The sequence below is a fragment of the Opisthocomus hoazin genome, chromosome 4, assembly GCF_030867145.1.
Source record: "Opisthocomus hoazin isolate bOpiHoa1 chromosome 4, bOpiHoa1.hap1, whole genome shotgun sequence".
Classification (NCBI taxonomy): domain Eukaryota; kingdom Metazoa; phylum Chordata; class Aves; order Opisthocomiformes; family Opisthocomidae; genus Opisthocomus; species Opisthocomus hoazin.
Genome location: NC_134417.1, coordinates 54,471,418 through 54,488,144, shown reverse-complemented (window position 1 = coordinate 54,488,144; position 16,727 = coordinate 54,471,418). Strand labels below are relative to the sequence as shown.

Here is a 16,727-nt window from a genome sequence, read left to right as displayed (position 1 = left end):
CTCGTAACATCCTCCCAGACATACTAAGGAAGTAAGTAGAGGCCAGCGAAGTGGTCCGTGGGGTGGACTGAACACTAGCTGACCAGCCAGGCTGAAAGCGTTGCCATCAGCAGCGTGAAGTCCGCCTGGAGGACGGTCCTTGTGGTGTGCTGCAGGGGGTGATGCTGGAGCTACTACTGTGTAACATCTTCATTCATCACCCAGACGATGGGGTAGAGCGCATCCTCAGCAAGTGGACAGAAGAAACAAATGGTGGAGGAGGCTGGATACAGCAGATGGTTGTGCTGCTATTCAGAGCGACTCTTGACAAGCTGGAGAAGTGGGCTGACAGGAACCCCTTGAAAAGGGTTTGGCAAAGGGAAATGCCAAGTCGTGCAGCTGGAGGGAAGGACCCCATGCACACACCAGCACACGCTGAAGGCTGCCTGGCTGGAAAGCATATTCAGGGAGCAGGACCTGGGTGTCCTGGTGGACAACAAGTTGAACATAGCTAAGGAAGTGGATTGCCAGAAGACCAAGGGAGTTGGTCCTTCCCCTCTAGTCGGCATTGGTGAGGTCATGTCAGTAGTGCTGCATACAGATCTGGACTCTGCCGCACAAGAGAGACACAGACATACTGGTGAGAGTACAGGAGGATGATTCATGAATGGACTGAAGCATCTTTCATGTGAGGAGGGGCTGAGAGAGCTGGGACTGTTCAGCCTGGAGTGGCGAAGGCTCAGTTAGAATCTTGGGTGGTCAAACACTGGAAGAGATTGCCCCGAGAGGTTGTGGAGTCTCCATCCTTGGTGATACTGAACACCCAACAGGACACAGTCCTGGACAGTCTGCTCTAGCTGACCCTGCTCTGAGTAACACAGTGCGACTAAACGATCTCCAGAGGTTCCTTCCAACTTCCGTGATTCTGTGTTAATAAGGATATTGGTAAAGTTGACATCTCTAGTCAAAATAAATTTTTAGAACTGAGCTTTCTGGCTCAAGGCAACAATCAATAATAATTTCATTATAGATAAAAACATTGGTGCAGTGGGCACAAATTAAAACCCAGGATATTACATCTAAACACAAGAAGCTCACACATCGTATATCAACTTTGTGATAACTCAGAAACTTGTGGATAATACGCTGTTTAACACCTGCCAGTATAAATACAAAACATGAGTAACTTGTGCTTTTGGAATTAAGCAGGTGGTATATGCAGGAATATATTAAGAATGATAAATCAGGTTAGTATTATGTCTGTTATTGTCCAAGAGCTCTCAGGCAGTTCCAAATTACTAATGGACTAAGAAGTCTAGAATTAATTAGACCTCATAAAAGTAATTTGCATATTATATCTTAAGGAGAACAAGAGCTCAATTTTTACGCGCAAGGAGATAGAAAATCCTGTGAACTCATTAAAAAAAAAAGACATTTAACATTGTTTTCTTTGCAAGCGTATCTTAAAGGCACTTTTACATGAGTTTATGTGGGCATATTTTTCATTTTATTAGTGTACCTGTAAATGAAGAGTGATTTCCTCTTTTTTCCCCTTTTCTGTTGTCTTCTAAGATGTCAGTTTCATTTTGGAATTTAATACTTTTGTTATTACTTTGCACTATTAATGCATGAAATAATTCTGAGGCAAAATGCAAGAAAACCAAGCAGGACATAGAAGGGGAATACCAAGAGAGGTGTAGTCAACAGTTAAATGTTGTGCCACATTCATCCTCTAAAATTAAGTTGTCCATATATTGTGTAGTGGACATTATGCATTGCATTCAGCAGATGGAAAAAACTGATACCAACAGGTGAAATAATCCATTTCAATTTATCAGGCAAACTAGTAATAGCAACAGAAACACAGTTCAAATCTACTTGTCCCTGGTTGTATGTTTAGACTTAGAGTAGGATAGCTTTAGTTTAGCGTGACAATGAGGAGTTGCCCTACGCAGTCCGTAAGAGATGTTGAGGGTAGGGGAGTGATTAGTGCTGTTTAAGCAGGAGACACTTGTTTGCTGAGGGTTTACATGTGTGCGCCCTGGTATGATGATCTGACTTTATTTCATTTTCTGAAAAAGGGCACCAAGATGTTGCTGCTAACTGCCAGGAATATTTAGCTGGAGTGGGATGGCTTTGGCAGAACAGAAATGCAGCATAGCGTGAGTGTAGAGAAGGAAGAGAGTAACCACAGAAAGTAGTCAGTGAACCAGATAAGAGCTCTTCTGTCTCTGTGTTTGAGATACTAGTGACTTTCTATACATAAGAATAATCTGAAATCTACAAAGCACCAATTTCACATTGATCATGCAAGCTTTAAGTATTCTTCTTAATCTCTCTCTGAGCAGCTTCGGTTCAAGGTTATTACTGATTACTAGTGCCCATGGATTGAAGGGCAGTATTTATAAAGATGGAAATGAGGTACAGAACTCCATAAGTTTAGCGGTATAGTCTCAGAATTCATGGTACAGAAAAAATCTGTATTTTCATGGTGGCTCTAGAAATGTAATGTTGTAAATATGGATCTGTGCATAGTATTTCCATGATCATGTTGTGAGTTTACTTTTTTGGATGATGTGAACAGGAACTGAATACTTGGAAACAGTGATGGATGAATGAACTTTAATTTCTCACCTGGTTAGAAAACTATTTTGGGGAAATATAGTATGAATAGTTTACTTGAGGCTGTACTCTAGAGACCGAGTCAGAGCTGTAGAGAAGGGTTTCAAATAAAAATTATGCAGTAGTTTACTTCAGGGAAAATATTTGCCATTTATTTTCCTTGTAGGAAAATTTAAAATAGTAAGAAAAGCTAAAAAGAACAAACTTGTCTTTCAAATGAATTTATGAATAATTTAAAAAATCTGTCTATATAAATATATGGGAGTAAGATAAGGGAATGTACAATGAAAATACTCAGTCATATCTCTTTCTTGTAATGAGACATGAGTGTAGAATACAGAGATTACGAAGAATAGACACTATAACATCCTTAAAAGTCAGTCTACTCTAGGACTGACAGCCATTGCAAGTTTGTGTGCTGATTCCATGGTAATTAATTACCTGTAAAATTTGAAATACATATGCTGACTAGGCAAATAGAAGATCTCAGTTAATATACTTAAAATTATAATTTGTTATTAAGCTATAACTTGGTTTTATGTTCATAGGTGTAAGTCACAAGCACTAGCCGACTTTTGCCCTCAACATACCCTTTATGTTATTACTGGTGGAGATCCTGAGAGCACAGTTAAATGTGTGACTTCCGCAAGGAGAGTTGCTGTACATGTTGGGTTGATGCGTGTGCCTGCAGAAGGACATTTTATTTCCCCTGTATGAAGGAGACTGTTTCGAATTTACTTTCATATGACTTGTAACAGCAGCATGGAAAACATTATTTTTCTTACATCGGTGTGGTGTGCTGGGTTAAAACTAAAGCTCTGGTCACTCTACTCAATGTTTAGATAAAGCTAATCTGATTTTTGCCAAAAATTTTTGGTTTGGAGTTTGTTAGATTCAGGTTTTGTGGACACAGTAGTTTACAGGGGTGTGGTGGAATGTCCTTGTCGGTTTGCTTGGCACTCCTCCATCACAGCTATGGCTTTTCTTCTCAGGGGTAAGGTGAGAAGGTTATTTTCTGGGCTGGCCCCAGCATATGAGCGTAAACTTAGTGCATAAAAGAGCAAGGCACAAAATGAATTTGTTGGGATGGAGTGTTTAATGAAATTACTGTTCCCATTTTATAGCAACTCACAAAGAGGTTTTTACATACAGTGCAACAATTTCAGCTGTGCTTAGAGTATTTTTGCACAGTAAATATTTGCTTTGTTCCATCTTTGTATGGCAGTGACCCAACAGGTACTTCAGTGTGGATTTTGGCTTAGAGCGATCTGTGTATACTGGCATGTTGTATAATGTTGCACATTACTAGATCAGAAACATTTGTGCTGGAAGAATAAAATTTCTGAAGCTTTTTCACAGTCCTTTTGCCTTCTGAGTTTCAAATCACTCTCTCTGTGATCACAAACATGCATTAAAATAGATACTATATTCCTTCCCCTTTTATTCTCCACAGCAATGGAGTTTCATGAAAACCTGCACAATATAGGAGCAAGAGAAGGCTTAAAAGAAAGAAAACTGCAAAAATCAGTGGAAAGTTTTACATGGAACATTACAATTTTAAAGGTAATGTGTCTTCCTTTGGTTAGTTACTGTATTTTTCCATTCGCAACTGACATTCTAATATTGTTACTGGTCATTATTCTGTGTCGCAGTTCAACTGGATTTATTCACTTTTATAACCATATTCAATTTAGTTTATGTAACTTGGAAACACAGCAGACTATGTGAATTTTTCTTCTTTTCTGTTGTTAGGGGAGTTGTTTTATTTAGTTTGTCTGAGGTTTTCTTCTTACAACCTTCTGATGTTAAGAGGATCCACTGTAATCTTGAACGGGTGAAACACTGAGGACTCATTTCTGTGAAGCAGCTCAAGCTGGGAGGAAGCTATGCAGCCGTGTAAACCCTGCTTTGTGATTTGAAAGGCAGTAAGAGTATTAAGGTTAATGCAGTTATTGAAAAACAAAAGGTAGCTGTTGCTATTTCAGTCAGTGGTGAATGGTGATTAGTGATACATACAAGTTATATTAATATTCCAGACTGGAGTAAGTTGAGTATATGTGAGCTAGAGATTCTCTTTACATTTTGTCCAGTGCATTTGCTTATGTTTTGACACAGCAGTAACTGATGAAGTATAAAAAATCTTTCATCTGGAGACCCTCAGGAAACTAGAATGTGGAACTGTTGAATTTTCAAGCTTCCTATCAGTGGTCTTTCATCTCAGCAGGGTATTATCAAAATTTATAGAGATAGCACAACTGCCTCGTTTAATTTATTCCCTTGACACTATCCTGCTAGCCCAAATTATTCAAGTTTTGTGTTTACATCCACTAATGAGTTTTTCTTTCCCACTCAATCAAATATTTAATCACTACATTAAGCTATAAAGTCTGTTTTAATTATAAGGAAAATGATTTTCTCCCACATATTTTGTATTTTTAGTTCTTATTGAAAATAGCATTCCCTGTCACCTCTTCTTACAGTGAACAACTGCAGAAAAGCAGTGATACAGATGTATTTCTCCATCTTTCCATGTTGGTTTCAACTATTAAGATTTTCACGGCTTTGCTTTGTGTTACACTGCACCACAAGTCCAATACAGAGGAGAATCAAAAAGAGGTTAACTTTGCTACAGCGTGTACAGTTAATACATTCTAAAAATACGCGTGCAGGTTCTGCTTACAGGTAAAAGGACCAGACTATCACTTTTCCTTTATTAGAGCGGAGTTGCCTGAAGACAGTGTATGGGATGTGTCAAGTACCATTCCTGTGCTACCTAGGGGTCAGAGAGGAGAGGAGTCAGTTCAGTGGGCTTGAGCGAATGTCAAGGAAAGAAGTTCTTACCATTTCTTTATTTTTCCGTCAAAGGTATCAGTTATCAGTTTGGATAGGCAAATCTATTTTAATGCTGCCTGAAACAGCGGTACCTTTGGTTCACCTCTGCTTTCCATTCAGAACATAAGGGTTGATGAGGGGGAGGTTTGCAGTTGAGGAGTGACTGAAATGTGAAGTCGTGATTTCTGCGTAAGCCAGGAATCGGAGAACCCACACGGTAGATCTGTCTCTTCAGAGCACTGGAGGGCTTTTGTGCATATCCTTAGGATTAACAGAATTATGAAGTCAGAAGGCCTTCCTTTTGAAGAGATTATTGAGAAAATCTCTTCAACATTGACTTGGTTTTTTTTGACACACAGATAAATGTCCTTTCTGGAGGAAGGCACAGTTTGTCCCATAATTAATACTTTATCAAAAGATGGGTGAGATACTTTATCAGCCTTTTGTTGGAACTTTAGCAGGAGGTGTTACAGCAGATTCTGATACGTTGTTACATTTTAGAAGTTATTTAGAAGTATTAAAATTCACATAGGCATCTATTAAGTGCTATAACTTGCATTTAGATGTACAGAAAGTTAGAGGTTGTGATTTGTTTGAAGTAACACATTGAGGTTTTTCACTCCAAACTCTTAACTGTAGGCTGTAACCATAACTTGTATTGCATTACATAATTATATAGGAAGTTTATCAGTTTCTGAGACACTACTCTTCCTGCCTGGAGATAAAGACCTGCAAGCATAATTTTGATCTAATCCTATGTTTTTCCATTTTCAGTTTTTCCAGTTCTCTAAAAAATCTGTGAGGACAGGGATGGAAAGTGAATGCCCACATTCTTTAGAGTAAAAATTGATCAGGAGAGAGACAATGGCAATCTTAGTCACTTTAAGCAGAGTTTCTTTTTTCTGTTGAATTCCCTGCCTGTGTCACATCAGCTTCCCTCTTGAACAGCACAAAAATAAAAGCCTGTCTATTCAGTGGCCCCAAATTTTGCTGTTCAACAAGCAAGACAGTTGAGCAACAACACACCACAGTGTGTGCCATGCTTAGATGGATGTAACTTTTTATTATTCTTGTAATTAGGAACAGTATTTTACATGGTCTCTTGGCTATGATTTAGGAGTTGCAGTGTGGCTCTGAACAACATTACTAAATAATTCTGCATGAGCACCGTCCTCGGCTCCCTCGCAGAGGAATCGCAGAATGCTTACATGGTGTGGCTGATGTATTTTCCAAACCAATTAAGCTGCATTATACCCTCAAGGTACACATTGATCTTTTTTATTTCAATTGGGACATTTTGACTACAGTTGATGCAATGGAAACTTCGATAAAATAACGAAATTGACAGCTGAACTCTAGGGGAAGTGTTTGTTTAGAACATCTGACATGGCTATTAAATATCTAGTGTGTGTCTGCACACTCACACACATTAAAGTTACTATTTTAAAGGATTTTATTTTTTCTAATTTGAAGCCATGTGGCCAAATTTATTATTGGTATAGTATGTTTGAATTCAACTGAAATATCTCTATTCAAATTATATATGTGTATATGCAGGCATTCCCATTCTTGTGCATCCCAGATATGCACATATAGATATTTGTTTAACCTCAGGACATCACGTAGAGTAAATTTAGTCTGCTTTAGTGAACTTTGTTACCTATCTGAGAGATTTAGGGATTGTACAGTGTTAGAATATTCCTTTCTTTCGGATAGGCAGTTTTCAAGTTCATTTGCTTGTAATTTATTAATTGTTATAGCACTCTCATTTTCTAAACATGGAAATCACATTTCCTGCCACAAACAGTACACAGTTGAAGAAAGAAAATCACTCTAAAGTACTGTTGCAGCAGACTCCTACAAACAACAAAGTGTAACAATTTACGGACTTTCCTGGCATAGCAAAACTTTGAAGAAAACCTATATACACTTAGAATTTGAGGTGCCCATAGGAAGAGCATAACAGCATCTTTAAATCAGGCTTTGCAACATAGCTGTTCTACACACATAGGGAGAGTTCAGTGGAAGTACTCGAAATGAAGGTGGCACTCCTAACTCCAGCATTTGTTAGATGCTTCTTGTTGGCTGTGAGTTCTAAGACATGTCACATTAGACAACATGAATTACTTTTTCTTGAAAGAAATCCCAAGGCATGCAGTTCATGGCATCTGTTATCTCTGTTAAGACATTGGTTCTGCGCCTACGTTATTTTTATAAACGTATTTCTAAATGGTACACTCAAGAGACTTACAGGGTACAACTTCTTAAATATACATTTAAAAAAAAATAGTCTGAATTTTTTGGACCAAATCTGCAAGTGGATTCAGGCAGCACTCTTGTTACCATGGGGGATTTGTAAAGCCTCTCATAGCTGCTGCCTAGTCTTGTAGGCACTCAGGAAACCTCCCACATCCCGTTTCAGTTTAAATGTCTGAAATTGCTAGTCTCTCGACATTGCTGGATTGATGGGATTTCGGCTCCTATTTAAACCCATTATTAGAAGTTACAAAGTCCTTTATGTCCTGATCCTGTGAATGCACTCGGAGCCCGTCAGCTAAGCCTGGAGCACTGCAGTATGTCCCACTGTACCTAGCAGCCACTGCTCGGAGGAGCGCTTTGAGGATGGGATGCTGGCATCTTACTTTTCCTGATACGAGCTTTGGGTCCCAGAACCTGAACCAAAGCCCAATCATGACTGATACAGTTTCATGGGATTTTGGGGGTGAGAGGGTGCTCATGCAGTTAATTCAAATGCCATCTCTACAGTTTTGCTTTCATGTTCACACACTCAATGAAGAACCTGTTAAACAGAAATAGGGATTGAATATATATATACTGGTTTGTAAAGGTAGCTGTGCTGAGACATTAGGTGATGCTGTATCGGGTTGACTCTGAAATGATATCTCATTTCAGAGATACGAGAACTGATAGGAACCGTTTTGGTTTTTTTTTTAATTACCTTTCAGGAGCTATGATATAAAAACACTGCCTCTTAGCTGAAAGCTTCAAAACAAACGGAAGATTTTTAATGTTGATGTTAGAAAAACCAAAGCAGAGTCGTTGATGTGTGCATATTGGGACAGAGAGGCATTAAGGATACTGAATTTGGCTTCTACATTAATTTACATCCTCTATCGTTGTTGTTTATTAAAAGCTTATGAATGAGTATCAGTTTTGTTCTTTGATGTTCTTTAAGGTCATTTTCTTGTCTGCCTATGAAACAGCTTCATGCTTGATTCATTTTCTGAAGCTCGGAAACATCAATATGTGAAATAGGTATTAAAGTTGCATAGTGCTCAGTTCTGTTAGTGAATTTTAGCCACGGTGAAGGAAAGGGAGTAGGGATTGCTGCCTGCTGCTGTGAGGGCAGCGCGCTCACAGTGCTCAGCGCTTGTGATGTGCAAGGCCTGTATTGGTCCTGCTCCCAGATGGGAATTACCACAAACTGCCTGTTCACCACAGTCCTGGGAGTAAATTTGGGTTTTGTGGGGTGTTTACCAGACGATGGTAAAGGACAGAATTAATTTACACTTAGCTGAGGTGAAAGGCTGACAGAGCCAGCCCTACCATATTGTGAGAAATATTATATGAGTTTGGTTCTGCAGCTGCTCCAGATTCCAGCGTGGAGCTGTCTCTGTGGAGCAGCTTTGTCTCTTTGAATGTAGGTTTTTTTGTACTTCCTGATGATAATTCTGCTTGACTAGGGTTTGAGCCATTGATAGGTTGCCTGTATTGGCTTTACAGTAGGAGTTTTAAGAGCAAGTAGTTTGGAGCTGGTAAGAGGAGATTTCTGGGTAGCTGGGTAGACGAAGGGAGAGCCGTGGATGTTGTCTACCTTGACTTCAGCAAGGCTTTCGACACAGTCTCCCATGATATCCTCCTAGGGAAGCTGAGGAAGGGTGGGCTGGATGAGTGGTCGGTGAAGTGGATAGAGAACTGGCTGAATGGCAGAACTCAGAGGGTTGTCATCAGCGGCGCTGAGTCTAGTTGGAGGCTGGTAACAAGTGGTGTCCCCCAGGGGTCAGTACTGGGCCCAGTCTTGTTTAACTTCTTCATCAACAACCTGGATGAAGAGTTAGAATGTACCCTCAGCAAGTTTGCTGATGACACCAAACTGGGAGGTGTGGTAGATACACCAGAAGGCTGTGCTGCCATTCAGCGTGACCTGGATAGGCTGGAAAGCTGGGCAGAGAGGAACCTGATGAGGTTCAATAAAGCCAAATGCAGGGTCCTGCACCTGGGGAGGAACAACCTCATGCACCAGTACAGACTTGGGGTGGACCTGCTGGAGAGCAGCTCTGCGGAGAGGGACCTGGGCGTCCTGGTGGACGACAGGTTAACCATGAGCCAGCAGTGTGCCCTGGCTGCCAAGAAAGCCAATGGGATCCTGGGGTGCATCAAGAAGAGTGTGGCCAGCAGGACGAGGGAGGTTCTCCTTCCCCTCTACACTGCCCTAGTGAGGCCTCATCTAGAGTACTGTGTCCAGTTCTGGGCTCCCCAGTTCAAGAAAGATGAAGAGCTACTGCAGAGAGTCCAGCGGAGGGCTACGAGGATGATGAGGGGACTGGAACATCTCCCCTACGAGGAGAGGTTGAGGGAGCTGGGCTTGTTCAGCCTGAAGAAGAGAAGGCTGCGAGGGGACCTTATAAATGCTTACAAATATCTGAAGGGTGGGTGTCAGGAGGATGGGGCCAAGCTCATTTCAGTGGTGCCCAGTGACAGGACAAGGGGCAATGGGCACAAGCTGAGGCACAGGAAGTTCCGTCTGAACATGAGGAAGAACTTCTTCCCTCTGAGGGTGATGGAGCCCTGGAACAGGCTACCCAGGGAGGTTGTGGAGTCTCCTTCTCTGGAGATATTCAAGACCCGCCTGGACAAGGTCCTGTGCAGCTTGCTGTAGGTGACCCTGCTTCGGCAGGAGGGTTGGACTAGATGACCCACAGAGTCATCTAGTGGGTCATCCAACCCCTACTATTCTGTGATTCTGTGATTCTGTGAAGAGTGTGAAAGGCCTCCGTGTAGCCCATAGATGTCAGAGATTGCTGTGTTCCAGCTTCTGCTCAACTGACTGTACTGTTAATATGTGTATTAAATCAATGGCATGGGATCTCATGCAGCTACAGAATGCATAGAATATAAAGAATGGAAACTGAATCTTGACAATATCACAAGAAACATGATATATAACTAGAAGGATGTTCTTTGGGTTATTTTAATTGAGTCTTGGGGGGTAGTTTTTTTCAGATCTGGATGACTTTTTTACTTTCCTGCCTTTCAGATGCGTTGTATTACTGTTCAACAGCATTCGCTGTAACTGCAGCTTGAATTTTTAAGATACATACCGCTTTTTTTCCCCAGCATATGACTTCATGATGGTACATCAACAGAGCTAGGCTCTTCACACTTGCACAGACCTCTCTCACTTGATCTTGTGCCATATTTAGTAGCAGTGGTTGCCTCTTGTTTTGTCTTTGGATCAAGACATGCCAGCAGATAATGACAACACAGTTGGTTTCACAAACATTATTCTGAGTTCAGTGGCATTCAGAAATCAATTGCTTCACTCTGAGTGTCGGAGAAGAGAGTATCTAATGTACACAGATTCATTTTTTTTGTTTCACCCTGGTCTAAACTTGATCCCACTTGGCCAAATGTGTTTAGTCTGAACCCCTGTTGTCTGCAGTAATCCAGCCCCTTATCCCAGATCTGCTCTTTCCGACAAAGTTCATCTTCCCTGTTCAGATTTGTCCAGACACTCCCAGTTCCCTGCTGAAAATCCAGCCATTCCCATTAACCCCTGATGTCCTCCTTCCTCTGTCTCCTCCATGCAGTATTCTGTTCCCACTTGGTGCCTAACTTTCTCTTCTGGCAGTTTTTCCCCATTGCTTTACAGTTCATATTAACCCCTCTTTGCCTCCTCCAGAGATTCTTCCTGAGGAGTCTTAATCTTAGCTTTCTCATCACCTTACCTCTTTGTATTCTGCAGTCTCTTCTCCTTGCTCTGCGTTTTTGTTTGTTTTTCTCTCTCACCAGCTTTCTGTCCCATCACCAAGCTCTCTCACTCTTTCTGAGTTGTTACTCCTTCTACTTGTCTGTCACTTTCAGGCTTCTTTCAACATGGTGGGTTTTGTCAGATCCATTTTCTTTGTATATTCCAATCCCAGTTGTTGCCTCAATGTTGTCCTTTCTCCCATCACCTGTTGGGTCCAAATTCAGTGTTGCCGCACTACATTCGTTTTTCATTAGTTCACAGTCTCCTCCTTCAGTAACATCTAGTTTCTGCCTCGCCCAGTAGAGTCCAGCTTCCCGATTTTCAGTCCTAGACTGCTTGGCGAGTCAGTCCCAGAGATCGCCTTGCCTCCTCCTTTTCTCCATCTGCCTCCTCACCCCAGTCCCTGTCCCAGGCTCTTCCTTCCCCTCCTCCAGTCTGGCTTTTGGGCTGCCTGAACTGGGAGCCAAATGGTGGTGGTAAGACAAGCTGGAGAAGCCATACAGGAAAAACCCAACTTTTCCTTCTTACGCATATTCATTATTGTGTGGGAATGGAATATGCATTGTCTTGCCACATGCTGGAGCTGTCAGGAGATGAATAATGGTCGAGGATGAGATCCTGAGTGATTATACTAACCACGTTCAAAATCTGATTTTTGTTTATTACAAGCTCATAGCTTGGATCCGTTACTCTGGGTCCCTGAAGTCATTTGAATTACAAGTACCTACTCCAAGTGGCAGTGGAGAGGGAAGGATGAAAGATTGTTAAAAAAATTCTCATAGCATCTTATTGTCTTTATTCTCAGAACTGAATGAATCATATGGATGAGGTTAAAGAATAATATTAAACTGTAATAAAATCTGCCAATGGCAAAAATCATGCATAGAGAGTATCAGCTTAAGTAGTTAAACTTTGGCAAGCATGTAAGCAACTGGAAGCAGTTAGTTTTAAATGAGAAGTTTTGGGCAACCTTATTAATAGACTGTTCCTAGCAGCTCTGCCTATAATAAACAACTTCATTAAAGTTCCAGAACTATATTCTACTAATGCATGTAAAATGGAACTTGGGCTAGAAACAGATGCACTCCAGATATGACTCATGTATTCTACTGGAGTGTTTTAAATTAGCTTTTAGTTGTTTGTCAGTTTGGAAAAAAGGATGTGATTTTTCAAAAAAAGTAGCCTTGGTTTTCTGTAGGAGAAAATATTACTGGAGCTGTGATTGGTGAACTTCTAGATTTTTTTCCTGTCTGGTAATCAGAAAAAAAACACTTTGGCTCTTATAGTCTTGGATAAAGGGAGGGAGGGCATTATTTCTTTGAAGAAAGCAATATTTGTTTTCAATTTGTGCGCCTCAAATGCGTAATTCTGCTTACTTCATAGGATAGTATTTTTGTTCTGAGTGGCGAAAGAAGAAGGGCTGAAGTATCACACCATGAGTGCACGCACGTGTTTGTCTGCTGTTCTACCTCTCCTCCTCTATTTTTTAAATCAAAAAGTAAAGCTGGATTTCAACCCTATTTGGTGGCGGAGGAGAGGCAACATAGCTGGTATGTCTCTAGAAGAGACATCAGCATCTCTTCAAGAGAAGTGTCTGTCAGGAGCCAGAATTTACAGAGGACAGACATGAGCACCACTGTTACAGGAGAACATCATACCTTGTTAGACTTTATAGGAACTGACAGTCTCAAGGAACACAGTAGCAGGGGTTTTTTTGTTTGTTTGTGTGTGTGTGTGTTTTTGTCCCCTTCAGTTGGAAATGACCCTGTTTAAGATACGGTATTTTTGAAGCGTCGTTTGCTTTTTTGAGAGCTGTGGGGCAGTTCTCCTTCGGGAGTGCCAATGCAGGGCAATCACTTTGGCCCTTGCAGACTTTCTGCACGTATTTGTGAAGTTTTCTGTGTCCCGCAGCAAGACAGGCATGCTCACCGTGCACTGCAGGCTTGCTCATTCCCTGCACACAGGCTGGGGAGGCAGGTAGCGGCTGCAGGAACCGCCTTGTCCGTAGCCTGCTAATGAGAGCTGTTGCTATTAGAGGGCTTTAATCAATACAGAGACATAGAGTAGCTAATAATGCAGGACAGAGCCAAATCACCTAAGTCTGGGATAGTTTCTCTTAAAGCTTTACCTAAAACTTACTTACTATGAAGAGTAAGATGGCAAGTAAAGGGGGATAGCGCTGAACTATCAGGGCTATCAGCAGCGCTTGTTATGATAGGACAAGGAGTAATGGCTTTAAACTAAGGGAGGGTAGATTTAGGCTAGATGTAAGGAAGACATTTTTTACGATAAGGGTGCTGAAACACTGGCAGAGGTTGCCCAGAGAGGTAGTGGAGGCCCCATCCCTGGAAACATTCAAGACCAGGTTGGACGGGGCTCTGAGCAACCTGGTCTAGTTGAAGATGTCCCTGCTCGCTGCAGGGGCGTTGGGCTACATGACCTCTAATGGTCCCTTCCAACCCAAAGCATGCTATGATTCTGTGATTCTATGAACTGCAGACAACCTTGTGAAGTCTTTGTCATCAATGTCCTTTTTATGCGTTGCTTGCCAACCTGTGTTTTCCTACTTCATGCTTTGACAAATGTTGATCCTTTATCATGCTACCATTGAATGAATCACATTGCTACGGAAGAAAACCTCAAAGAACCAAAAACCCAAACAGTTTAACTGCTCCCTGAAGTAGTAAAATCAGCCTTCACAATTTTCTCTATGCGGAAACATTGATAGTCCCTATGGATTAAAAATACAGCACAGATTACTTTCCTGAAAGCTGTTAGGTAGAAATGATCCCTATCCTTTTGTTTATGCAAAGAGCTTGGTTCTTACTAACTTGAAGTAATCCAATTTTGAGTTTATTTTGGTTTTTTTGTGGGATTTTTTTTGGTTTTTTTTGAGCAGGGCAACCGTACCATTAATCTGAAACAAACAGGAGGGGAAAACAAAAAGAGAATCCTATTATCAATTGTGTATTCTAAGTGCATTTTTTTCTTACAGGGACAAGCTGATCTTCTCAAATATGCTAAAAATGAAGCACTGGAGAATCTGAAACAAATCCATTATGCCACTCTTTCATGTGGACTCAATAAGCCAGGCACTGAAAATGCAGAAATCTCAAAGCCCCGTCGAAGTCTGGAGGTCATACCTGAAAAAGCAGGTGATGAAAACGGAGAGTGAGAGAACGCTTTTCTCGTAATTATGGAGTTTATAACTCTGTGACCAATTGTAGCTGCATAGGACTTTTGCTTTGCACTTACTGTTGGAAAATATTTGGAATTTTTAAAGCACAACTGGAGAAGCTAATTACAATCTGTTGAAACTGTGAATGTATGTAGCAACTCTGCTTGTGGAGGCAATGATACTGTGTAACATGGAAATTACATTATTGGCCAAAATATAGTATATATGTAAAAGATACTGGAATTCAGTAACAGTGTGCTGAAAAGTTCATTATAGTGCCATAGGGAAATGAACATTTTTTAAACGAGCTGTAACTAGAGGGGAAATCAGTTGACAGAATTTGACAAGATGCCTTGATTTTCAAATGAATTAGATGCACAGGTCCTTTATTTCCTTGCACAGTTCATTAATTGTGCTAGTGAGGTGAATTATTCTTTTGAAAATCAGGTCCAAAAAAGTAGAAGCCACGTGTTTCACACTATATGTAATTCAGCTGCTCAGATATTTGGGTTTGAAGTGGTATCGTTTCTATTGTTGAGCCATAAATTAAAATGGGAATGTAATTAGACAGTGATCACTGACTTCAGTGCACTATAGGAGAGCCATTATGTAAAAGGAAAATGTGCAATCAATCTGATAGCCTATGTCAGAAGAAGATACATACCTATTTTGCCTAAGATCTTCTGCAAATGTGTGTAGATAATGTGACCAAACTGCAAGCAAAATGTTGTAAATAGTTTTTCATTTTGTGAGGTGAAGTGCTCATATTAAAAAAGTTTTATGAGATTGCTCCCAGACAAGTAAAGCTTTTAACTAAATTTTAACTTTTTTATTTTTCACGTATTTTCTTCCTTACAGAATAGGTGATATCTCAATAAGCAGGTTTGTCAAAAAAAAAAAAAAAAAAAAAAAGCTGTTCTGGTTCTGTTTTGGTTTTCTGACAACATTAGGTGAAGGTATTGTAGCTGATATGCTCATTGTAAAATGACTATACCAACCTAGAGTGTTCTCTTACTGTTTCTGATTTAACAATAAAATGGACTATATAATTACAGAAGCTAATAAATTTGAAGAAAAACAAGAAAACTCCTACAGAGATCAAAATGCAGTTTTTGTTCAGTTGTGGGGAGAAAGGGGAAGATGGTGATGTCTGTTGAAAAGCATTGTTTTGGTTAGAAGTCTTCAAGACATGCATTCTACTTTTTTTTTCACTAATTCAAGATGCTGTTTCTGCATTCAGATTGCAGTGAACATTTACATATGTATGACATCCTGTAAAAGTCAGTGGAGCTCTAACAGGAACATCGGTATATGTACACTTAATCTGAATTATTAGGGACTTAAATTTATTTTCTAGTCATTATAAAATTAAAGGGGAGGGGGAAGATGAAAACAATTTGCATAGTAAATGCCACATCTTGAGCGTGCACATTTAAATGTCAAACTGCATGGGTTAGGAGCAGTTTTAGAAGGTACTAAGCTCTTTCAGTGTCTGGTGCCAGATTGTATGCCTCAATATTACAATCTTGCCAGGAGCGAGCTCTGTTCTGTGTTGCACTAAATGAAACATTTAACCTGTGGTAAACACCTGCAAGCGTTGCTATTTAGACAGTCCTCTGCGCTGTCAGCTGGAAGTCTTCCGATTGCACCTGAAGTTGGTGGGAAGCAACAGGAAATTCACTGCTGCTAACTGTACTCCAAGCCACTGTGAAGTTAGTCTTCCAGGGCCAAAACTATCAGACCTAAATCTGATCTATCTACAGCAAATTAACTGTGTTACACCAAGATTCAGCCGGGCCATAAATATACAAGGTCAGTTTATCAGAAAACCCAAAACCTAGGCTGTTGGAATTTTACTACAGATTTTAGTCCTAATTGAAAGGTGTAGACTGTGGAAAAATGTCCGTACAGTTAGCATTATACTTCAAAGAGGCATAAAAGCCAGTACAGCTCCATTAGCAGTCCTGACCCACCGCTGTTTGCAGTGGCAGTCCTGACCCACCATAGAACGACATAATTCGTGTCACAGATGAAGCATTTCTCTAGAGTCTCTTTCTCCAACCAGGTGATCAGAATTGATGATTTGAGTATTCTTAAGGTTTACGTATTTCTGTTTAGCACATT

General features: G+C 40.5%; 1 protein-coding gene across 1 annotated transcript in view; it reads left to right on the top strand.

Annotated features, from left to right (window-relative positions):
- Positions 1-15,689, top strand: part of PLCL2 (phospholipase C like 2) — a 112,310-nt gene extending 96,621 nt beyond the window's left edge. Inside the window, exons 6-7 of the mRNA XM_075419059.1 lie at positions 4,055-4,164; positions 14,421-15,689. Of these exons, the coding sequence (XP_075275174.1) occupies positions 4,055-4,164; positions 14,421-14,600 (290 nt within the window). The 3' untranslated portion in view covers positions 14,601-15,689. The remainder of the gene's footprint in view (positions 1-4,054; positions 4,165-14,420) is intronic.
- The last annotated feature ends 1,038 nt before the right edge of the window (positions 15,690-16,727 follow it).